Here is a 19,563-nt window from a genome sequence, read left to right on the forward strand (position 1 = left end):
CCTCACTAGCTTCAAGCACCAACTGTCAGAGCAGCTCACAGATTACTGCACCTGTACATAGCCCACCTATAATTTAGCCCAAACAACTACCTTTCCCTACTGTATTTCATTAATTTATTTATTTTGCTCCTTTGCACACCATTATTTTTATTTCTACTTTGCACTTTGCACATTCTTCTATTGCAAATCTACCATTCCAGTGTTTTACTTGCTATATTGTATTTACTTTGCCACCATGGCCTTTTTTTTGCCTTTACCTCCCTTATCTCACCTCATTTTCTCACATCGTATTTAGACTTGTTTATACTGTATTATTGACTGTATGTTTGTTTTACTCCATGTGTAATTCTGTGTCGTTGTATGTGTCGAACTGCTTTGCTTTATCTTGGCCAGGTCGCAATTGTAAATAAGAACTTGTTCTCAACTTGCCTACCTGGTTAAATAAAGGTGAAATAAAATAAATAAATAAATAAATAAAAATTTTGTGATTATTCAGCCATTCCTGAACTTGTGACCAGAATCAAGCTACATGGGGGCAAAACCAGAATAAATTATTTAATAGTTGCATTGCCGAGATTGTTGTATGCCCCATGTACTGTATATAACATTCTGTTGGTGGCAAGAATTTTGTATAATAATTGAAATAGAAAAACATGAAGTGTTGAATCAAGCTTTGTTTTGTGTATCAGTTCATAAACCATGTGCCATAATACCGGTACATTGAACATCTTTTCCCAGCTTTTTTGCAACCTGTATGTGCAGCTGTCAGCATTTTTGTCCTTAAATGAAACTGGTATATTTTTCTAATTATATATTTTTCTTTTTCAGTTAATTTGGGTCTTTAATATATGGCAGACAAACAAGTTCCCTACCTTCTCACTCTTCCACTTGCTTCCTCCATTTCTGTGGTAATGTTGCAATCAGTTTGTTGTAACTTTCGATTCAGTAAACATATTTTAGATAGCTGCATTTTTATACAAATCTGTACATTTGAGTTTAACCATAATATTTGTTGTTATGTTTGTTCTGTCTTTTCTGGAGGATCACATTTCTATTGTAACCAGCTTTGTGTGGCTTGTTTAAGAATTGGTGATACGTTGAACAAGGTTTCATTTTCAATGAACCCGAAAATGACAAGTTGTAATCTGTATAACGGGGAGACCGGCGGTGGTTGTCACTCTTTTGAGTCTTGTGTGTATTTTTCAGCACCAGTATATCTTACAAGACTCTTCAAATCAAAGTTTATTGGTCATGTACACATACTTATGTTTCTAATTTCAACAATACCGACCATACACAAGGAAGAAGCCACTGCTACAAAACCACCATAAAAAAAGCCAGACTACAGTTTGCAACAGCACATGGGGACAAAGATCGTACTTTTTGGAGAAATGTCCTCTGGTCTGATGAAACAAAAATATAACTTTGGCCACTTCACAAAATAGATGGCATCATGAGGGAGGAAAATGATGTGGATATATTGAAGCAACATCTCAAGACATCAGTCAGGAAGTTAAAGCTTGGTCGCAAATGGGTCTTCCAAATGGACCATGACCCCAAGCATACTTCCAAATTTGTGGCAAAATGCGTTAAGGACAACAAAGTCAAGGTATTGGAGTGGCCATCACAAAGCCCTGACCTCAATCCTATAGAACATTTGTGGGCAGAACTGAAAAAGTGTGTGTGAGCAAGGAGGCCTACAAACCTGACTCAGTTACACCAGCTCTGTCAGGAGGAATGGGCCACAATTCACCCAACTTATTGTGGGAAGCTTGTGGAAGGCTAACTGAAACATTTGACCCAAGTTAAACAATTTAAAGGTAATGCTACCAAATACTAATTGAGTGTATGTAAATTTCTGACCCACTGGGAATGTGATGAAAGAAATAAAAGCTTAAATAAATGATTCTGATATTTCACATTCTTAAAATAAAGTGGTGATCCTAACTGACCAAAGACAGGGCATTTCTACTAGGATTAAATGTCAGGAATTGTGAAAAACAGAGTTTAAATGTATTTGGCTAAGGTGTTTGTAAACTTCCGAATTCAACTGTATATGATGTTGTGTGTAGACAGTATGGACAGTATGTGATTAGAAAAGGTGTGTACAGCAGAAGTTACAAAGGATAAGCCTTGACTAGAATACAGTGCCTTCAGAAGGTTTTTATAACCCTTGACTTTTTCCACATTTTGCTACATTACAGCCTTATTCTAAAATGTATTAAATAAATAACAATCCTCAGCAATCTAAGTACAATAACCCATAATGATGTAATGAAACAAGTTTTTTGAAAATGTTACTAATGTATTAAAAAATAGAAATACCTTATTTACATAAGTATTCAGACCCTTTGCTATGAGACTCGAAATTGAGCTCAGGTGTATCCTGTTTCCATTTATCATCCTTGAGATATTTCCACAACTTGATTGGAGTCCACCTGTGGTAAATTCAATTGATTGAAAAAGCACACACCTGTCTAAATAAGGTCCCAGAGTCAAAGAAAAAAACAGGTCATTAGGTCAAAGGAATTGTCCGTAGAGCTCCGAGACAGGATTGTGTCGAGGCACAGATCTGGGGAAGGTTACCAAAAAAGGTCTGCAGCAGTGAACTCCCTAAGTGGCCTCCATCGTTCTTAAATGGAAGAAGTTTGGAATCACCAAGAACCTTCCTTGGGATGTCGGCCTGGCCAAACTGAGCAATCGGGGGAGGAGGGCATTGGTCTGGGAGGTAACCAAGAGCCTGATGGTGACTGACAGAACTCCAGAGCTCCTCTGTGGAGATGGGAGAACCTTCCAACCATCTCTGTAGCACTCCACCAATCAGGCCTTTATGGTAGAGTGGCCAGACGGAAGCCAGTCCTCGGTAAAAGGTACAAGACAGCCCAGATTGTCAAGATTGCCAAAAGACACCTAAAGACTCTCAGCCCATGAGAAACAAGATTCTCTGGTTTGATGAAACCAAAATTGAACTTTTTGGCCTGAATACCAACTGTCAGGTCTCAAGGAAACGTGGCACCATCCCTACAGTGAGGCATGGTGGTAGCAGCATCCTGCTGTGGGGATGTCTTTCAGCGGGCAGGGACTGGGAGACAAGTCAGGATCGAGGCAAAGATGAACGGTGCAAAGTACAGAGAGATCCTTGATGAAAACCTGCTCCAGAGTCCTCAAGACCTCAGACTGGGGTGAAGGTTCACCTTCCAACTGGACAACTGGACATTGTCTTGGCACACAGCCAAGACAATGTGGGAGTGGTTTCGGGACAAGTCTCTGAATGTCATTGAGTGGCCCAGCCAGAACCTGGACTTGAACCTGAACGAACATCTCTGGAGAGAGATGAAAATAGCTGTGCAGGAACGCTCCCATCCAACCTGACAGAGCTTGAGAGGATCTGCAGAGAATGGGAGAAGGTCCCCAAATAAAGGTGTGCCAAGCTTGAAGCGTCATACCCAAGAAGACTAAAGCCTGTAATCGCTACCAAAGGTACTTCAACAAAGTACTGAGTAAATGGTCTGAATACTTATGTAAATGTAACATTTCAAAAACCTGTTTTGTTTTGTCATTTGTCAATTGGTCCAGCGTCATCTGGGATTGGCCGGGGTAGGCCATCATTGTAAATAACAATTTGTTCTTAACTGACTTGCCTAGTTAATAACTTCTTTGGTGTCCCTTCCTAATGTAGGCTAATGCGATTAGCATGAGGTTGTGAGTAATTAGAACATTTCCCAGGACATAGACATATCTGATATTGGCAGAAAGCTTAAATTCTGGTTAATCTAACAGCACTGTCCAATTTACAGTAGCTATTACAGTGAAATAATACCATGCTATTGTTTGAGGAGAGTGCACAATTTTGAACATGAAAAGTTATTAATAAACTAATAAGGGACATTTGGGCAGTCTTGATACAAAATTCTTAACAGAAATGCAATGGTTCATTGGATCAGTCCAAAACTTTGCACATACAATGATGCCATCTAGTGGCCAAACTCTAAATTGCACGTGAGCTGGAATAATACATTATGGCCTTTCTCTTACATTTCAAAGATGATGGTACAAAAAAGGTACAAAAGAAAGGTTGTTTTTTTCTTTGTATTATCTTTAACCAGATCTATTGCGTTATATTCTACTACATTCTGTTCAGATTTCCATAAACTTCAAAGTGTTTCCTTTCAAATAGTACCAAGAATATGTATATCCTTGCTTCGGGACCTGAGCTACAGGCAGTTAGATTTGGTTATGTCATTTTAGGCTAAAATTGAAAAAAAAAGGTGCTAATCCTTAAGAGGACAAAATAGGGTGTGTGAAGATTGATGAGGGAAAAAATCTATTTAATACATTTTAGAATACGGCTGTCACTTAACAAAATGTGGGAAAGTGAAGGGGCCTGAATAATTTCCCAAGGCACTGTAAATATACAGTACCAGTCAAAAGTTTGGACACACCGACTCATTCAAGGGTTTTTATTTATTTTTGCTATTTCTAAATTGCAGAATAATAGTGACTTCAAAACTATGACTTCAAAACTATGAAATAACACATATGTAATTATGTAGTAACCAAAAACGTGTTAAACAAATCAAAATATATGTTATATTTGAGATTCTTCAAAGTAGCCAACATTTGACTTGATAACAGCTTTGCACACTCTTTTGCACAATTAGTTGTGTTGTGACAAGGCAGGGGTGGTATACAGAATATAGCCCTAATTGGAAGAAGAAAAAAATCCATACTATGGCAAGAACAGCTCAAATAAGCAAAGAGAAATGACAGTTCATCATTACTTTAAGACATGAAAGTGAGTCAATCTGCAAAATGTCAAGAACTTCGAAAGTTTCCTCAAGTACAGTCGCAAAACCATCAAGCGCTATGATGAAACTAGCTCTTATGAGGACCGCCACAGGAAAGGAAGACCAAGAGTTACCTCTGCTGCAGAGGATAGGTTCATTAGAGTTAACTGCACCTCAGATTGCAGCCCAAATAAATTATTCACAGTTCAAGTAACAGACACATCTCAACATCAACTGTTCAGAGGAAAATACGTGAATAAAGCCTTCATGGTCGGATTGATGCACAGAAACCCCTACTAAAGTACACCAATAATAAGAAGAGACTTGTTTGGGCCAAGAAACATGAGCAATGGACATTAGAATGTCTTTTGGTCTGATGAGTCCAAATTTGAGATTTTTGGTTCCAACTGCTGTGTCTTTGAGACACGCAGAGTAGGTGAACGGATGATATCCTCATGTGTGTTTCCCACCATGAAGCATTGAAGAGGAAGTGTGATGGTGTGGGGGCACTTTGCTGGTGACACTGTCAGTGATTTATTTAAAATTCAAGGCACACTTAACCATCATGGCTACCACAGCATTCTGCAACAATACACCATCCCATCTGGTTTGCACTTAGTGGGACTAGCATTTGTTTTTGAACAGAACAATGACCCAAGACACCTCCAGGCTGTATAAGGGCTATTTGACCAAGAAGGAGAGTTATGGAGTGCTTTATCAGATGACCTGGCCTCCACAATCACCCGACCTCAACCCAATTGAGATGGTTTGGGATTAGTTGGACCGCAGAGTGAAGGAAAAGCAGCCAACAGGTGCTCAGCATATGTGAGAACTCCTTCAAGACTATTGGAAAATCATTCCTCAATGAAGCTGGTTGAGAGAATACTATAAGTGTACAAAGCTGTCATCAAGGCAAAGGGTGGCAGCTTCATTAAATAGTACCCGCAAAACACCAGTCTCAACGTCAACAGTGAAGAGGCGACTCCGGGATGCTGGCCTTCTAGTCATAGTTCCTCTGTCCAGTGTCTGTGTTCTTTTGCCCATCTTATTTTTATTGGCCAGTCTGAGATATGGCTTTTTCTTTGCAACTCTGCCTAGTAGCCAGCATCCCGGAGTCGCCTCTTCACTGTTGACGTTGAGATTGGTGTTTTTTCCGGGTACTATTTAATGAAGCTGCCAGTTGAAGACTTGTGAGGCAACTGTTTCTCAAACTAGAAACTCTAATGTACTTGTCCTCTTGCTCAGCTGTGCACCGGGGCCTCCCACTCCTCTTTCTATTCTGGTTAGAGCCAGTTTACGCTGTTCTGTGAAGGGAGTAGTACACAGCGTTGTACGAGATCTTCAGTTTCTTGGCAATTTCTCAAATGGAATAGCCTTCATTTCTCAGAACAAGAATAGACTAATGAGTTTCAAAAGAAAGTCTTCGTTTCTGGCCATTTTGAGCCTGTAATCAAACTCACAAATGCTGATGCTCCAGATACTCAACTAGTCTAAAAAGGGCCAGTTTTATTGTTTCTTTAATCAGGACAACAGTTTTCAGCTGTGCTAACATAATTGCAAAATGGTTTTCTAATGATTAATTAGCCTTTTAAAATGATAAACTTGGATCAATTAACACAACGTGCCATTGTAACACAGGAGTGATGGCCCTGATAATGGGCCTCTGTATGCCTGTGTAGATATTCCATAAAACAATTATTCAGTTTACATCTACAATAGTCATTTACAACATTAACAATGTCTACACTTATTTCTGATCAATTTTATGTTATTTTAATGGACCAAAAAATTGCTTTTCTTTCAAAAACAAGGACTTTTCTAAGTGACCCCAAACTTTTGAACAGTAGTGTAAAAACTATATCCCGTGCCGAAATGGAAAATACAAAATGGCAATACTGTAACCACACAGAGTTGGCCAAAATACCATGTACAATGCTTAAAGTTCTTGGTCGTCCACATCCACGTTAGTTAACAGCTGTATTCCAGACTCTGACATTGCTCTTTCTGATATTTCTTAATTTCTTTATTTTTGGGGGGGAGATTGTGTGTATGGTTTTGTATTGCTAGGTATTACTGCACTGTTGGAGCTAGAAACACAAGCATTTTGCTGCACCTGTGATAACATCTGCAAATCTGTGTATGCAACCAATAATCTTTGATTTGATTTTATTTGATTTAAAGCGCCAGGATTAAGTGACTAAAGGGGAAGTTAACATTGGTGATGCGGCACAATTTTGGGGGGTTCTTGCATTGGAATTATATTGAAAGCTGCGTATATCATGCTATACCACAATAAAGTTAAAATGCCGAGACTCCCGAGACCATTGAGAACTTTTGAACTGACAGGTTGGTGCGAAATCTGTAGCTCATCTCTGTTGCGCTGTATTACCACAATGGACATCGCCGTCAAACAGTAAAGCAAGGCCTATTTGGCAAGAATATTGGCTAGTAGATAGATGAGGTAATTCACCTATTACAAATAGCCTATGTGAATGACGCCATACATACAGCTGTCTTACAAAAAGAATGCAAACTAAATGCAGAAACTAGTAGCCTAGTTATTCACGCATAACAAAAATACTGAATAGCAGTTTGGCTTAGAATGCCGACACAAGTGTGAATGTGAACGAATGAATGCGAACAGAACAAAACTGCGGTAGGCCTACTATAAGCCTATAAACAAAATATCAGATCAATAAAGAAATGTCAGTCTATATTTAGGCTAGTTACATTAACAGTGAACAAAAGAAGTAAACAAAAAGGCGTATGCAAATAACCAAAACATAGCCAATAGTTTACCATAGTGAGAGGCAGCCTTGCAAAGCTGTCTTGCCAACTAAATACGCCTATAGGCCCGCTTCAAACATGGGAAATCCTGCAGTTCACGAGTTCAACAACGCGTTGCGATATGGCACAATATACTTCCGTGGTTCAAATTCGAACCACCCACGTAATAATTTAAGCATAAACACGAGAAGCTAGCTGGACCTCGACAGCATCATCGTGCTGGGCTTGGCGGTGGCCTCGTGGTTTGATTTCTGATATTCATCGTGGCAGTGGTAGATTAGCTGGTTTGAGCTAAATAGGCTAATAACACTTTTACCGCTAGCTAAGAAGCTAACTAAAATCTGTAGTGGTGGGGCGTGAGGCAGAGTTAAGTGCAACGGTTTCAACCGTAAACTTGGCATCTTCCTAATAAATCAAAATCCAATATTACAGGCGGAGGCATATCTCCTTATTCACGCAGCCTACCACGTTACTCACGTAGCCTACCACAGATGAGAAGCGTTTTTCCTGCTTTTTAAGGAAATGCAAAGGAGTCATACCTACTGCCCAGTGACTTTCCATGGCCCCCTTACACACACACATTATGTGGCTCGCTCTGTCCATGGTGCTGATACAGCGCAGCGGAGATACAGATTTCGCGCCAACCTGTCACTCAATCACTTGAAATTGTTGCTATTATTTTATAGGGACATCAAATTAAAACTGAGGTGGTACAAGTTTCAACTGAGGGGGATAAGTCCCCTTTTAACACCCCCACCCCCTCCCCACCCCCTGGAGCCGGGCCTGAACTAACCCTTGAGACAACCATCCATGTCTCCCCTATTGTATTTAGGAAACTAATGCATAAGAATGGTTAAAATATAAATTCAAACCCAAGCATAAATGTTAAGATATTATTCTATTTCCCAACTTGTGCGTGCCATAATAATAGTAAACTGTAAGCAATACTGCTGCTCAGAAGGTAGACTGAAACCATACTAGGCCGATAGAGACGTGGTTCTTCGCTGTAGTAAGCGGTGAACACTTTATATAGCGCTCTAAAAATAGAGCCCACATGGTCCAATGGAAATGAAGGAGACTTAGGTCAGTTCACCAACCAAATCACAGAAGATGGTCAAGGTAGGCGGGTGTTACACTTTGGCGCACCCATTGGTCGGCATCACGACAGCGTATTGCAATCACGTGGGGGGAAGGCCGTCTGTAAGACATTGCATAGTGAAGTTTACAGAGCGTCGACGGACTTTCAGCGAGTTCACTGTTTGCTATTAGAGCAAGCAAGGAAGATCGCTCTAGGAAGAACACTTGCGCTATCACTGCTGTAAGGTGATAAACATACCTACTATTCCCAACTGCTTTTCTACAGCATATTATACATGCAAATACATCGAAGTCGCAAGTTTTCTTGAAAAAGAAAACAAGACAATTGAACTACCTTGATTTTTGGTTGTAATTGCAGCGGCATTTATAGGAGTGAGATGGATGTTATTCCTATGTGCAGCATCTTTCAGGAGCTCCAGATAGTACATGACACCGGATACTTTTCAGCTTTACCATCTCTTGAGGAGTACTGGCAGCAGGTATTTATATATGATCATTTATAAATAGTCATATTTAGATATAGAAAACACTCTAAAATGAATGAAAAATAATGCTTACGTAATATACATCGACATAAACTTGTCCGCAAACCCAGGTTGCTGTCAGTGTCCCTGCAAGCTGTCAGGAATGCAGAACGTGACTAAGTGATGCAGAACAACAAAAAAGTTGAGCACATTCTTGACACATAGTTTAATTGACGTAAGACTGTTATTGAACGCATGTTGCAAATATATACAGTCGTTACAATGTAATAGCCTAATCGAATGAATGAACCAAGACTCAACATTGTTTATATTCAGTTCTGTAGACGGATTATGCCGTTCATTCTAGTGAAGAGAGTTGTTGTTTGTACGTGCGTGTGTTAGAGAGCAAGAGAGACGATCGTATTCGATATTACCGGAGAAGAGTAGTCTATGTGCGTCTTTTTCAACAGATTTTGTTCAAAATTCCCTCTAACTCGCAGTCATTTTATAAGAATTACATAATAGTCGAGAAACTAGGTTTGTTTTTTTGAGGGTGATTGAAATAAATAGGCTTCACTACACAAAGTTTCCCTTGGATATGCGGGCTTGGGGCCAAATTCCCTCTCCATGCCCTGAGGCATTCAAAGCTCGCCAGAGATGCATTCTGCCCTATTGAAAATAAATGTTTGCAATGAATACAAAGTATTGGCTTACTAATACCGTTTTTAGGTTCGCCATAAATATATTACAAAACAACTTACACTGTAATGAATATTTGTTTTAATTTGTATTCTATACCCATTATAGTTTGGAATTCATTATTTTGAATGCTAGATGCATGTCATAGCTTTTAATATACTGTAGTTAGCGTCCACTCTCTGATTGTCAAGCTTTCAGGAAGTGTCCTTTACTTCCTTTTTAGAAGCTGAAAATAACTCTTGCAGTATGAAACTCTTGCAGTATTCATACATAAAGCTTTTTGTGGACCTGCTTGAACCAGGCCTACCTCCTCCATTCCCTTGTGTGCTATGTTATTTCTAGCTATGCCACTGGATGCATTATTAAATCCAACTTATGCTGAATAATTGAAACATTTAAAATATCTACAAGCACTTCCCTAACCACCAGGGGGGCTCTGTAGCATATGTAAATGTAATCACTGCGCATGACGACAGCTATGTCGTGGAAAGAGCACGCCATCAACTGAGGAAGTGTGTTTACATGTAACCTTCCTTGATCTAATCTACTTCTCAAAAGGTAACCTATTCCCTATATAGTACAGTACTTTTGACCAGAGCCCTATGGGCTATGGGCCCTAGTCAAAAGTAGTGCACTATAAAGGGAATAGGGTGCCATTTGGGAAGCAGCAGCCTTACAGTCTCGGAGGACACCCATTACATCCACTCCACTGCCCTCAGAATAGTACATTGTGTATATGTACCGTATACTGTGGGTAGTTTTTATTCCTAGCTCCTACATGCTGTACTCATTATTTTCTCCTTCATCAGACATGTCTGGAGTTGGAGCGGTACCTCCAGAGCGAGCCCTACGTCTCGGCCACAGACATCAAGTTTGAGACGAGTCAAGAGGATCTCTGGAGCAAACTGATCCTGGCCTGCGGGGACAAGGCCGAGTCCGACCCAAAGATCCACACTCACATTAAGGAGGAGGACAATCAAGAGGCCAACAGCTTTAACTCCGACGCCAGCAGTGAAGCGTCTGACAGCTCCGAGGAGCTCTCACCTCCCCTCGACTTCACCTCCAACCCACTAAGTGACATTATGGGAGAGGGAGAGGACCTGAGTTCCATGGTTATCAGCACTCCGCCATCTTCTCCTGAGGTGAACAAGGAGGCCCCCTCCATATCCTCCCAGGTGTGGAGTGGTATACAGACAGTGATGCACTCGCCAGGGAAAATACGGACAGGGGGCATTGGTGGACGAACGGTTGAGAGGGGAAGCTTAGCCAATGGGGAGGCTTCTCCAGACGGGAGGAGGCGGGTCCACAGGTGTCATTTCAATGGATGCCGAAAGGTTTACACGAAAAGTTCCCACTTGAAAGCACACCAGCGTACACATACAGGTAAATAGTTGATTGTGTACAGGTAAACTGCATAACCCCACATCACCTCCTCCCAAACAAGTGTATACTGTATATGTATAGAAAAAAGCAGAAGCTCTGAGCTATCCGACCAGACCCAAGTCTTAGTAGTAATATCATACAGGTAAAGCAAGCTAGTCCAAAGAGTGGAGGTGGGTGTTGTTACCCACATACTAATGCTGCTGTCACAGCAGAGAGGCCTTGGGAAAGACATCCAGACCAGCTGGTTATGATGTCATCAGTGTTCTGAATCTGCAGGCATTTACTTTACAAAGAACATTCAGAAGATGATTCCGTTTCGGGGGGACTAAATTTAAACCTCATCAAACAATTACATTTTAATATGTTAACAAGAGAGTCTTGTTTTTTAAAAGTTATTTTCATGAAATTTCTCTCTGCATTCTTGGAATAGTTCGCTAGTACTTAGTGTCTAAACTGTGACCTAATTCACACAGTAGCAGCAGTGACTTCACGTTGAATGGGGGAGGGGCGACATAAAAACCTTTTGTGGGCATGGCCAAGCCAGCCACAGAGGATGTGGACTGGATCTTGAAAACAGATCACATTTCACAATGGGAAAAGAAAACGACTGAATCATTTACATTTAAAGTGCGGTGGGAATTTTACATTTACTGTTATTCGTTACCGAGTTATGCCAGCAGTTTCCCTCGTCACCTCTGACCTCGGCTTGCCAAGCTGTTTACAGCTGTCTTGCACATTAGCCAGGCTCCACATTCCAACCAAACTGTTACCAGAGCTAATGGAATTTTCACCATTAGAAAGCCCCTACATTTATCCCTTCTCACCCAGCCACTTCTTTAGCACTATGTCTGCTTATTCAACTACTTTTAAGCAGTATACCACAGCTCATATTTACAAGTTGTAGTACTCTATCTTCTAATATGTAGCACTTATAGTATGTTATGTCTATTTCTAATTTGGAAACAATGGAGCACAGCAATAAAATCATTTGTTTTCTGTTTGCAGGTGAGAAGCCTTACAGGTGCTCATGGGAAGGCTGCGAGTGGCGTTTTGCACGCAGTGATGAGCTAACCAGACACTTCAGGAAGCACACTGGGGCAAAGCCATTTAAATGCAGTCACTGTGACAGGTAAGATAAGTGTTTAGGGATGGATGTATCTATTGTTTGTTTTCATTATTTTATTGAGGAAGATTGTGAAGGTCATGAACACTTTTGAATGTTTGGGCAACTAAAGGTAAATCCATGCACCTGAAATACTGACTTAGGGGACTTGAATATCAATGCTGTTATATTCGTCTTTTACCTATTCTAAAAACACTGTGCCTGATATGCTTTCTTTCTCCTCGCAGGTGTTTCTCTCGCTCGGACCATTTGGCGCTTCACATGAAGAGACACATCTAAGCGGTGGGCCCCGGGGCAGAGGAGAGCAGAGCGGTGTTGAGCGATGGTCCTGACTGTCTCCTAACCTGTCTGTGGGGAGGCTGCAGTGCCCTGAGAGGGGAGGAAGGCTAGCGAGGGGAGCGTGCTCCAGTGAAAAGCATGCAGGCCATTTTTGCACCATACTTAGTGCCTCCAAGACCTCTCAGAGGAAAGAGCTCTGAAAGGTCGACACATTCTGAAAAATATCACGAAAACCACCATGGATGAAGGAGAATTAAGAAAGTCACTAGAGAGAGGAGAAAGAAAATATCTGAGAGGACAAGAAAGAACGTTTTTTTCTCTGTATGGTGTCTGTTTGCGGAGTTAGTTCCTAGTTTGAAAATATGCAGTGGTACTACTCCAATAAACGTGTGTTGTTTTCTGTGAGCATGTGGACTGACTGACTGTGAGCCTGCTGTCAGACTGCCTGTGACTGGGTGCCTGTCTTAGAATGCCTGTAACTGGGTGCCTGTCTTAGAATGCCTGTAACTGGGTGCCTGTCTTAGAATGCCTGTAACTGGGTGCCTGTCTTAGAATGCCTGTAACTGGGTGCCTGCCCTGTGGATGTACGACTCCTGAGTAGATGGCTTGTGTTGTGACCTGAATGGCATTGAGGGGATGATGAGTTTTTGACTGAGGTTTTATTGTCTCGTGGTCATGAATGAATGCAAGCAAAGGAGTTGTTGTGCTCTTGTGAGGAGCGCTGGTTGAGTCTAGGCTGGGTTTGGCAGTGTGTGTGCGTCTCAGCCGTCAGTTTTGAGGTTTGAGAGAGAGAGCATCACTATCCGAACTGAGGTGGTACATGCTCCTAAACGAGGTTTGGGGAGGGGAGGGGGGTTGATGTTTGGTGCAGCTATTAAATGTGCAATGTATTAAGTAGCTTGTCTCAAAGTACATGCTACAAAGCTAATTTGTTGTCCATTGTGTAAGCTCAGTATCTAAAGGCTGTACACAACATTGATATATCATTATACCAGAAGTTGCATGATCTTGGGTTTGTTTGTCACTCGATTAGGCCTACTTATAACACAGGCAAATCCCAATAATGAGCAGCTATGCATCCATTTTACTCCGTAGATACCACAGTATTGTACAGAAACATAAAGCAGTGATGTATTTGTTTCCTTCTTTTCTTTTCTATGTTTGGAGATACCACTATTGCTTGGCAACTGTGTTGATCATGGGATAGTTTTATTTATATTCAGTTTAATAACTAATTTCTTTATTTTTGTCCTCTTGCTCTTCTCTTTTTCTATATCTGTAAATACACTGTGACCTTAATGATGCCTTATGTAAGTGGCCTTGTCCAGATAAATAGATCACTCACGGAGGGGGGGGGGGGGGGGGGGTTAAATGCGGTAGTGTGTGATTGAATAGCTTTATTAAGGCTCCGATTCATATGGTTGCACCTTTTTCCCTTTGTCTAGAAATGATGGTTGGTCTGAAGACTCTTGAATAAAAGTTAAGCTTTATACTTATTGACATTTCTGTGTTTTATTTGTCAACATACATACTGTATCTATCTATTCAGACAAAAATCCTGTTTTGAAAATTATCCTTGATCTGAGACAGAATTCTAGAAGCAGCTCAAACAATTCCATTTTAAAAGGTTTACTACTGTGTAGTAGTGTAATGTGGTACGTTATGCACTTCAAATGGAATGTGTGACGGTGAATTACTTTTGAAAGAACAGATTCTATCGGTTGGTTATGGGGTTGAGTTCTCGTGACGTGATCTGCTCGGCCACCAAGGCCATGATAAATTAAGAGTTATTACAAATAACCCATTCTGGTCAGGCCATGGCATGTTTGTTGAACTGTTAAATGCTTACCTGACATGAGTGCTCTCAAACTGACAGTGGATGTGGATGCTTATTTCTTACTGACCTGTATGGACTGCCATGTTTTAACCCCATAACAATGTACAGTACCGGCGATCTGGTCAACATCGCTGTCGAAAGGTCCCCTTTTAAAATATACATTGTGGATATCGAAACCATGCTAAATATATAAGTGTTGTTTAAAAATAGAGTTTTTGTAAAGAAGCTTATATTTTTCAGGGTACAGGACCCCAGTGTACATTTCTAAGAAAAACAATAAAGACAAGACTACCGATTTATCTTGGGTGAGTATTAATGGCCCAATAAACTGAAAACAAATGACATATTGTTCACTTCTACAGTGTCGGAGAAAGATTGCATTTTTTTTTTGCTTGAATTGGGAATGATTCAGCAGAGAGAAATGAAAAACTCTGATTGTTGAAGAGATTACACACTGAACAGCTTTTTGTAATCAAAATCAAAACAGCAGTTTTGTCAGCCTATATTACTTCAGCCAATGTTAGGTGTTGGACAAGCCACATATGTTATGTAACCCACCCAATCTTTAACTAAAGAGTATCTTTATTGAAGAAGAAAAAAAAGAAATTATTATGTTTGATTTTTGTTTGATTTATGGCATAACAACCTTTTTTTCATTATTTTGTATTATTGTTTTGTAAAATATTTATCTCTGTATGAATGTATTTTTATTGGAATAACGATTAAAAAAATGTGATCAAACATTTTTGTGTTTTTGCTTCTTGCATCCTCATAGTGGGATCTTGACATAGGACAGTGATATTAACATATTCCTTCAGGTTCCTGTCATTTTCATCGGATCCACCTCACTTTACAGACGGGTGGGTTGTTTAAATGTCAATTGAAAACATAAACAAATTTGCCCAATAAGCACTTGTTGTCCCTCAAATGCATTGTTACAATTGTTCGTTAGCTAGCCTAATTATAGCCATATTAACATAGACGTCTCCGGGAGCATTGCCTTTAAAATGTGCATAGCTGAAAAGGAGCATTCGGATTGAATTCGGACCTTAGTTGAGACTGAGCTGCATACAGTAACATTTACGTTTGATTTTTTTGTCATTCAGCAGATGCTCTTATCCAGAGTGATTTACAGGAGCAATTAGCGTTAAGTGCCTTGCTCAAGGGCACATCAACAGATTTTTCACCTTGTCAGCTCGGGTACTGGCCCAACCTCTTAACCGCTAGGCTACCTGCAGCCCATCATAAATATGATCAATGTTATCCTTTTAATGTGAAGACATACAGGTTACAACAAATACCAAATACCAGTACGCCATACAGCATTGCGGATAGCGATGGTTCAGTATGTTCTCCTTTCATTATCATGCAGTTTATAGCACATAGAATTAGAATGGTCAGAGGTTCCAAGCCCCTTCTACACATTATATTTCTATGTCATAGCATTTCAACACATCATTGTGCTCTAACACTAGCAAAACAGCACATTCTTATGCACATCAAACCAGATCTTCCCAGTCAAGGTCTACTGGTACAACGAGAACATCCACCACAGGCCCCTGCCTGGTTTCAACAGACATACAGATACGCCTCCCCCACCCATCACATCACAGCTCATCTCATATGACCAGGGGGTTAGGGGGCGCCTTTTAAAACCGGAGTAAACTGAAAGGTCATTGACCCCAGCATGAGGATGGTAGACCATCAACTCAGTGGTATCGTAGAGACCTCCAGACGGTTCACATTCAAACACACAGACTAAGCGGAATGGGGGAACAGGGGGAATAGGCATCGAGACCTGCTGCTCTAGCTGATTATATGGAAATCTACATTTACCTCCAAATGGATGCCTGCGTCTCAAATGACACCCTTTTCCCAACAAAGTGCACTACTTTTGACCTATGGGCTCGGGTCAAAAGTACTATATAGGGGATAGGGTGCCATTTAGGACGCAACCTACAGTTGAAGAAGGAAGTTTACATATACCTTCCCTGTCATGGGTCAGTTAAGATCACCACTTTATTTTAAGAATTTGAAATGTCAGAATAATAGTAGAGAGAATTATTTATTTCATATTTTATTTCTTTCATCATATTCCCAGTGGGTCAGAAATGTACATACACTCAATTTGTATTTGGTAACATTGCCGTTAAATTGTTTAACTTGGGTCAAAAGTTTCGGGTAGCCTTCCACAAGCTTCCCACAATAAATTGGGTGAATTTTGGCCCATTCCTCCTGACAGAGCTGGTGTAACTGAATCAGGTTTGTAGGCCTCCTTGCTTGCACACACTTTTTCAGTTCTGCCCACAAATGTTCTATAGGATTGAGGTCAGGGCTTTGTGGTGGCTATTCCAATACCTTGACTTTGTTGTCCTTAAGCCATTTTGCCACAATTTTGGAAGTATGCTTGGGGTCATTGTCCATTTGGAAGACCCATTTGCGACCAAGCTTTAACTTCCTCAATGATGTTGCTTCAATATATCCACATAATTTTCCTCCCTCATGATGCCATCTATTTTGTGACGTGCACCAGTCCCTCCTGCAGCAAAGCACCTTCACAACATGATGCTGCCACCCCCGTGCTTCATGATTGGGATGGTGTTCATCATCTTACAAGCATCCCCCTTTTTCCTCCAAACATAGCAATGGTTATTACAGTTCTATTTTTGTTTCATCAGACCAGAGGACATTTCTCCAAAAAATACCATCTTTGTCCCCATGTGCAGTTGCAAACCGTAGCCTTTCAGGTTATGTCGATATAGGACTTGTTTTACTGTGGATATAGATACTTTTGTACCTGTTTCCGCCAGCATCTTCACAAGGTCTTTTGCTGTTGTTCTGGGATTGATTTGCCCTTTTCGCACCAAAGTACGTTCATCTTTAGGAGACAGAACGCATCTCCTTCCTGGGTGGTATGACAGCTGCGTGGTCCCATGGTGTTTATACTTGCGTACTATTGTTTGTACAGATGAACGTGGTATCTTCAGGAGTTTGGAAATTGCTCCCAAGGATGAACCAGACTTGTGGAGGTCTACAATTTGAAGGTAGGCCTTGAAATACATCCACAGGTGCACCTCCAATTGACTCAAATGATTTTCTGGAGTTTTCCAAGCTGTTTAAAGGCACTGTCAACTTAGTGTATGTAAACTTCTGACCCACTAGAATTGCAATACAGTGAAGTGTAAGTGAAATAATCTGTCTGTAAACAATTGTTGGAAAAATTACTTGTGTCATGCACAAAGTATATGTCCTAACTGACTTGCCAAAGCTATAGTTTGTTAACAAGAAATTTGTGGAGTGGTTGAAAAACAAGTTTTAATAACTCCAACCTAAGTGTATACAAACTTCCGACTTCAACTGTTTATTTACCTTGAATTGTTTGTTTGGACTGAGACGTTACACGGTTTGAAAGCACATGGTGCAAATTACATGTTTACATCACGTTTATTGCAAACATCTTTAAAGTCATCCATTAAATTGGTACCTCTCTGCACTTCACAGCACAGTCTTTTGGCTCTTTGCTCTTTCCCTGAGGGCTGAACGTCAAGGGTTAATTCACCACTCTTTGTACAGGCTACAGGCAGTGGGCCAATGGGGGTTGAGGTTGGGTTCAGGCCAGACCCGGGTTCAAATACAATTTGAAATCTTTCAAATGCTTTGGAAAGTTTGCTCTAGTCTTCCTGGAGTGACAGGTAGGCAGTGTTTACACTTTTTACAATTGTCTATTGATTCCATTGCACTGGTTCAGGGCCTGTGATTGGTCTGATGTATGGACATTTCTCAGCTGTGGCTGGGCTCACTGGTTCCCCCCAGTCCTCCTCTCCTCTGATGTACAGCAGCTCATTACAACGGCCTGATAAAAGGGCCTATTATCCATTCACACACACATCGCACTTTGAACTCCAGAGGAATCTCCCTACATCTCTTTATAGTGCACTACTTTTGAACAGAGCACTATGGGCACTGGTCAAAAATAATGAAGTAAATAGGGAAAAGGGTGCCATTTCAGATGCAACCTACTGTCTTACCGAACTGAACCCATAGCAGCAGCATTGGAGAACAAGCAGGCAGTATTTGTCTCTACCAGTTCGCACAGTGTGATAGGCTGCACTGGATCGCTCAACGATGCCACACAGGTTTGATTAGTGTGGTTGAATGTTAGGGATGCAGGGAAGAATAAATGGTGGTGTCGTCAGCAAGCCTGGTGATTTATAGTGTAGGCTGCAATGTTGGATGAAAACAGATCACCGCACAGTTTTTGTGGATTAAACATCCACACGAAAATATTTCAACAGCCAATACAGACTTATTATACAGATACACTATACAAAAATATAAAGGCAACGTGCAACAATTTACAGTATTACAGTATATATAAGGAAATCAGTCAATTGAAATGAATGCATTAGGCCAAAATCTTTCAACTAAATATGTGTATGTGACCAAAAACATTTCTTTGATTTTGATTTGATTATCCCGTCACGGTATCTCTTTGTGTTCGTTGTCCGTAGCTTATGCCTGCCCATACCATAACCCCACCGCCACCATGGGGCACTCTGTTCACAATGTTGACATCAGCAAACCGCTCGCCCACACAATGCCATATACGCTGTCTGCCATCTGCCCGGTATAGTTGAAACCAGGGTTCTTCCGTGAAGAACCCACTGAAGAAAGTTATGATGCCAAACTACATTCAGGTCAAGACCCTGGTGAGGACAACAAGCATGCAGATGAGCTTCCCTGAGACGGTTTCTGACAGTTTGTGCACAAATTCTTTGGATGTGCAAACCCCCAGTTTCATCAGCTGTCCGGGTGGCTGGTCTCAGACGATCCCACAGATGAAGAAGCCGGATGTGGAGGTCCTGCACTAGCGTGTGTTACACGTGATCTGCGATTGTGAGGCCGGTTGGACATACTGCCAAATTCTCTAAAATGACATTGGAGGCGGCTTTTAGTAGAGAAATGAACATTCAATTCTCTGGCAACAGATCTGGTGGAAATGCCTGCAGTCAGCATGCCAAATGTACGCTCCCTCAAAACTTGAGACATCTGTGGCATAGTGTTGTTTGACAAAACTTCACATTTTAGTGGCCTTTTATTGTCTCC

The 19,563-nt window shown here is 40.9% G+C and overlaps 1 protein-coding gene across 3 annotated transcripts; it reads left to right on the forward strand.

The window, feature by feature from the left end:
* Positions 1-8,781: 8,781 nt before the first annotated feature.
* On the forward strand, positions 8,782-14,116 carry LOC110530253 (Krueppel-like factor 6). Of its 3 annotated transcripts, none has more exons than XM_021613163.3 (5): positions 8,782-8,897; positions 9,031-9,151; positions 10,645-11,218; positions 12,224-12,347; positions 12,569-14,116. In XM_021613163.3, exons 2-5 carry the CDS (start codon positions 9,050-9,052, stop codon positions 12,618-12,620), a joined length of 852 nt encoding a protein of 283 aa, XP_021468838.1. In that variant the 5' UTR covers positions 8,782-8,897; positions 9,031-9,049; the 3' UTR covers positions 12,621-14,116. The 3 variants fall into 3 exon arrangements, with proteins under 3 accessions (XP_021468838.1, XP_036841729.1, XP_090039250.1); XM_036985834.2 differs by having other exon boundaries at positions 8,788-8,892; XM_090183124.1 differs by lacking the exon at positions 9,031-9,151 and having other exon boundaries at positions 8,817-8,897.
* The last annotated feature ends 5,447 nt before the right edge of the window (positions 14,117-19,563 follow it).

This window comes from Oncorhynchus mykiss, chromosome 8 (assembly GCF_057628025.1).
Source record: "Oncorhynchus mykiss isolate SJ-2025 chromosome 8, ASM5762802v1, whole genome shotgun sequence".
Taxonomy (NCBI): Eukaryota; Metazoa; Chordata; class Actinopteri; order Salmoniformes; family Salmonidae; genus Oncorhynchus; species Oncorhynchus mykiss.

Bases quoted from the DNA above. Each gene is read 5' to 3' on its own strand.
- LOC110530253 (XM_021613163.3), top strand. From the start codon at position 9,050: ATGGATGTTATTCCTATGTGCAGCATCTTTCAGGAGCTCCAGATAGTA. The intron at 9,152-10,644 runs GTATTTATATAT...CTCCTTCATCAG, and splicing joins TTGAGGAGTACTGGCAGCAG to ACATGTCTGGAGTTGGAGCG. The intron at 11,219-12,223 runs GTAAATAGTTGA...TTCTGTTTGCAG, and splicing joins ACACCAGCGTACACATACAG to GTGAGAAGCCTTACAGGTGC.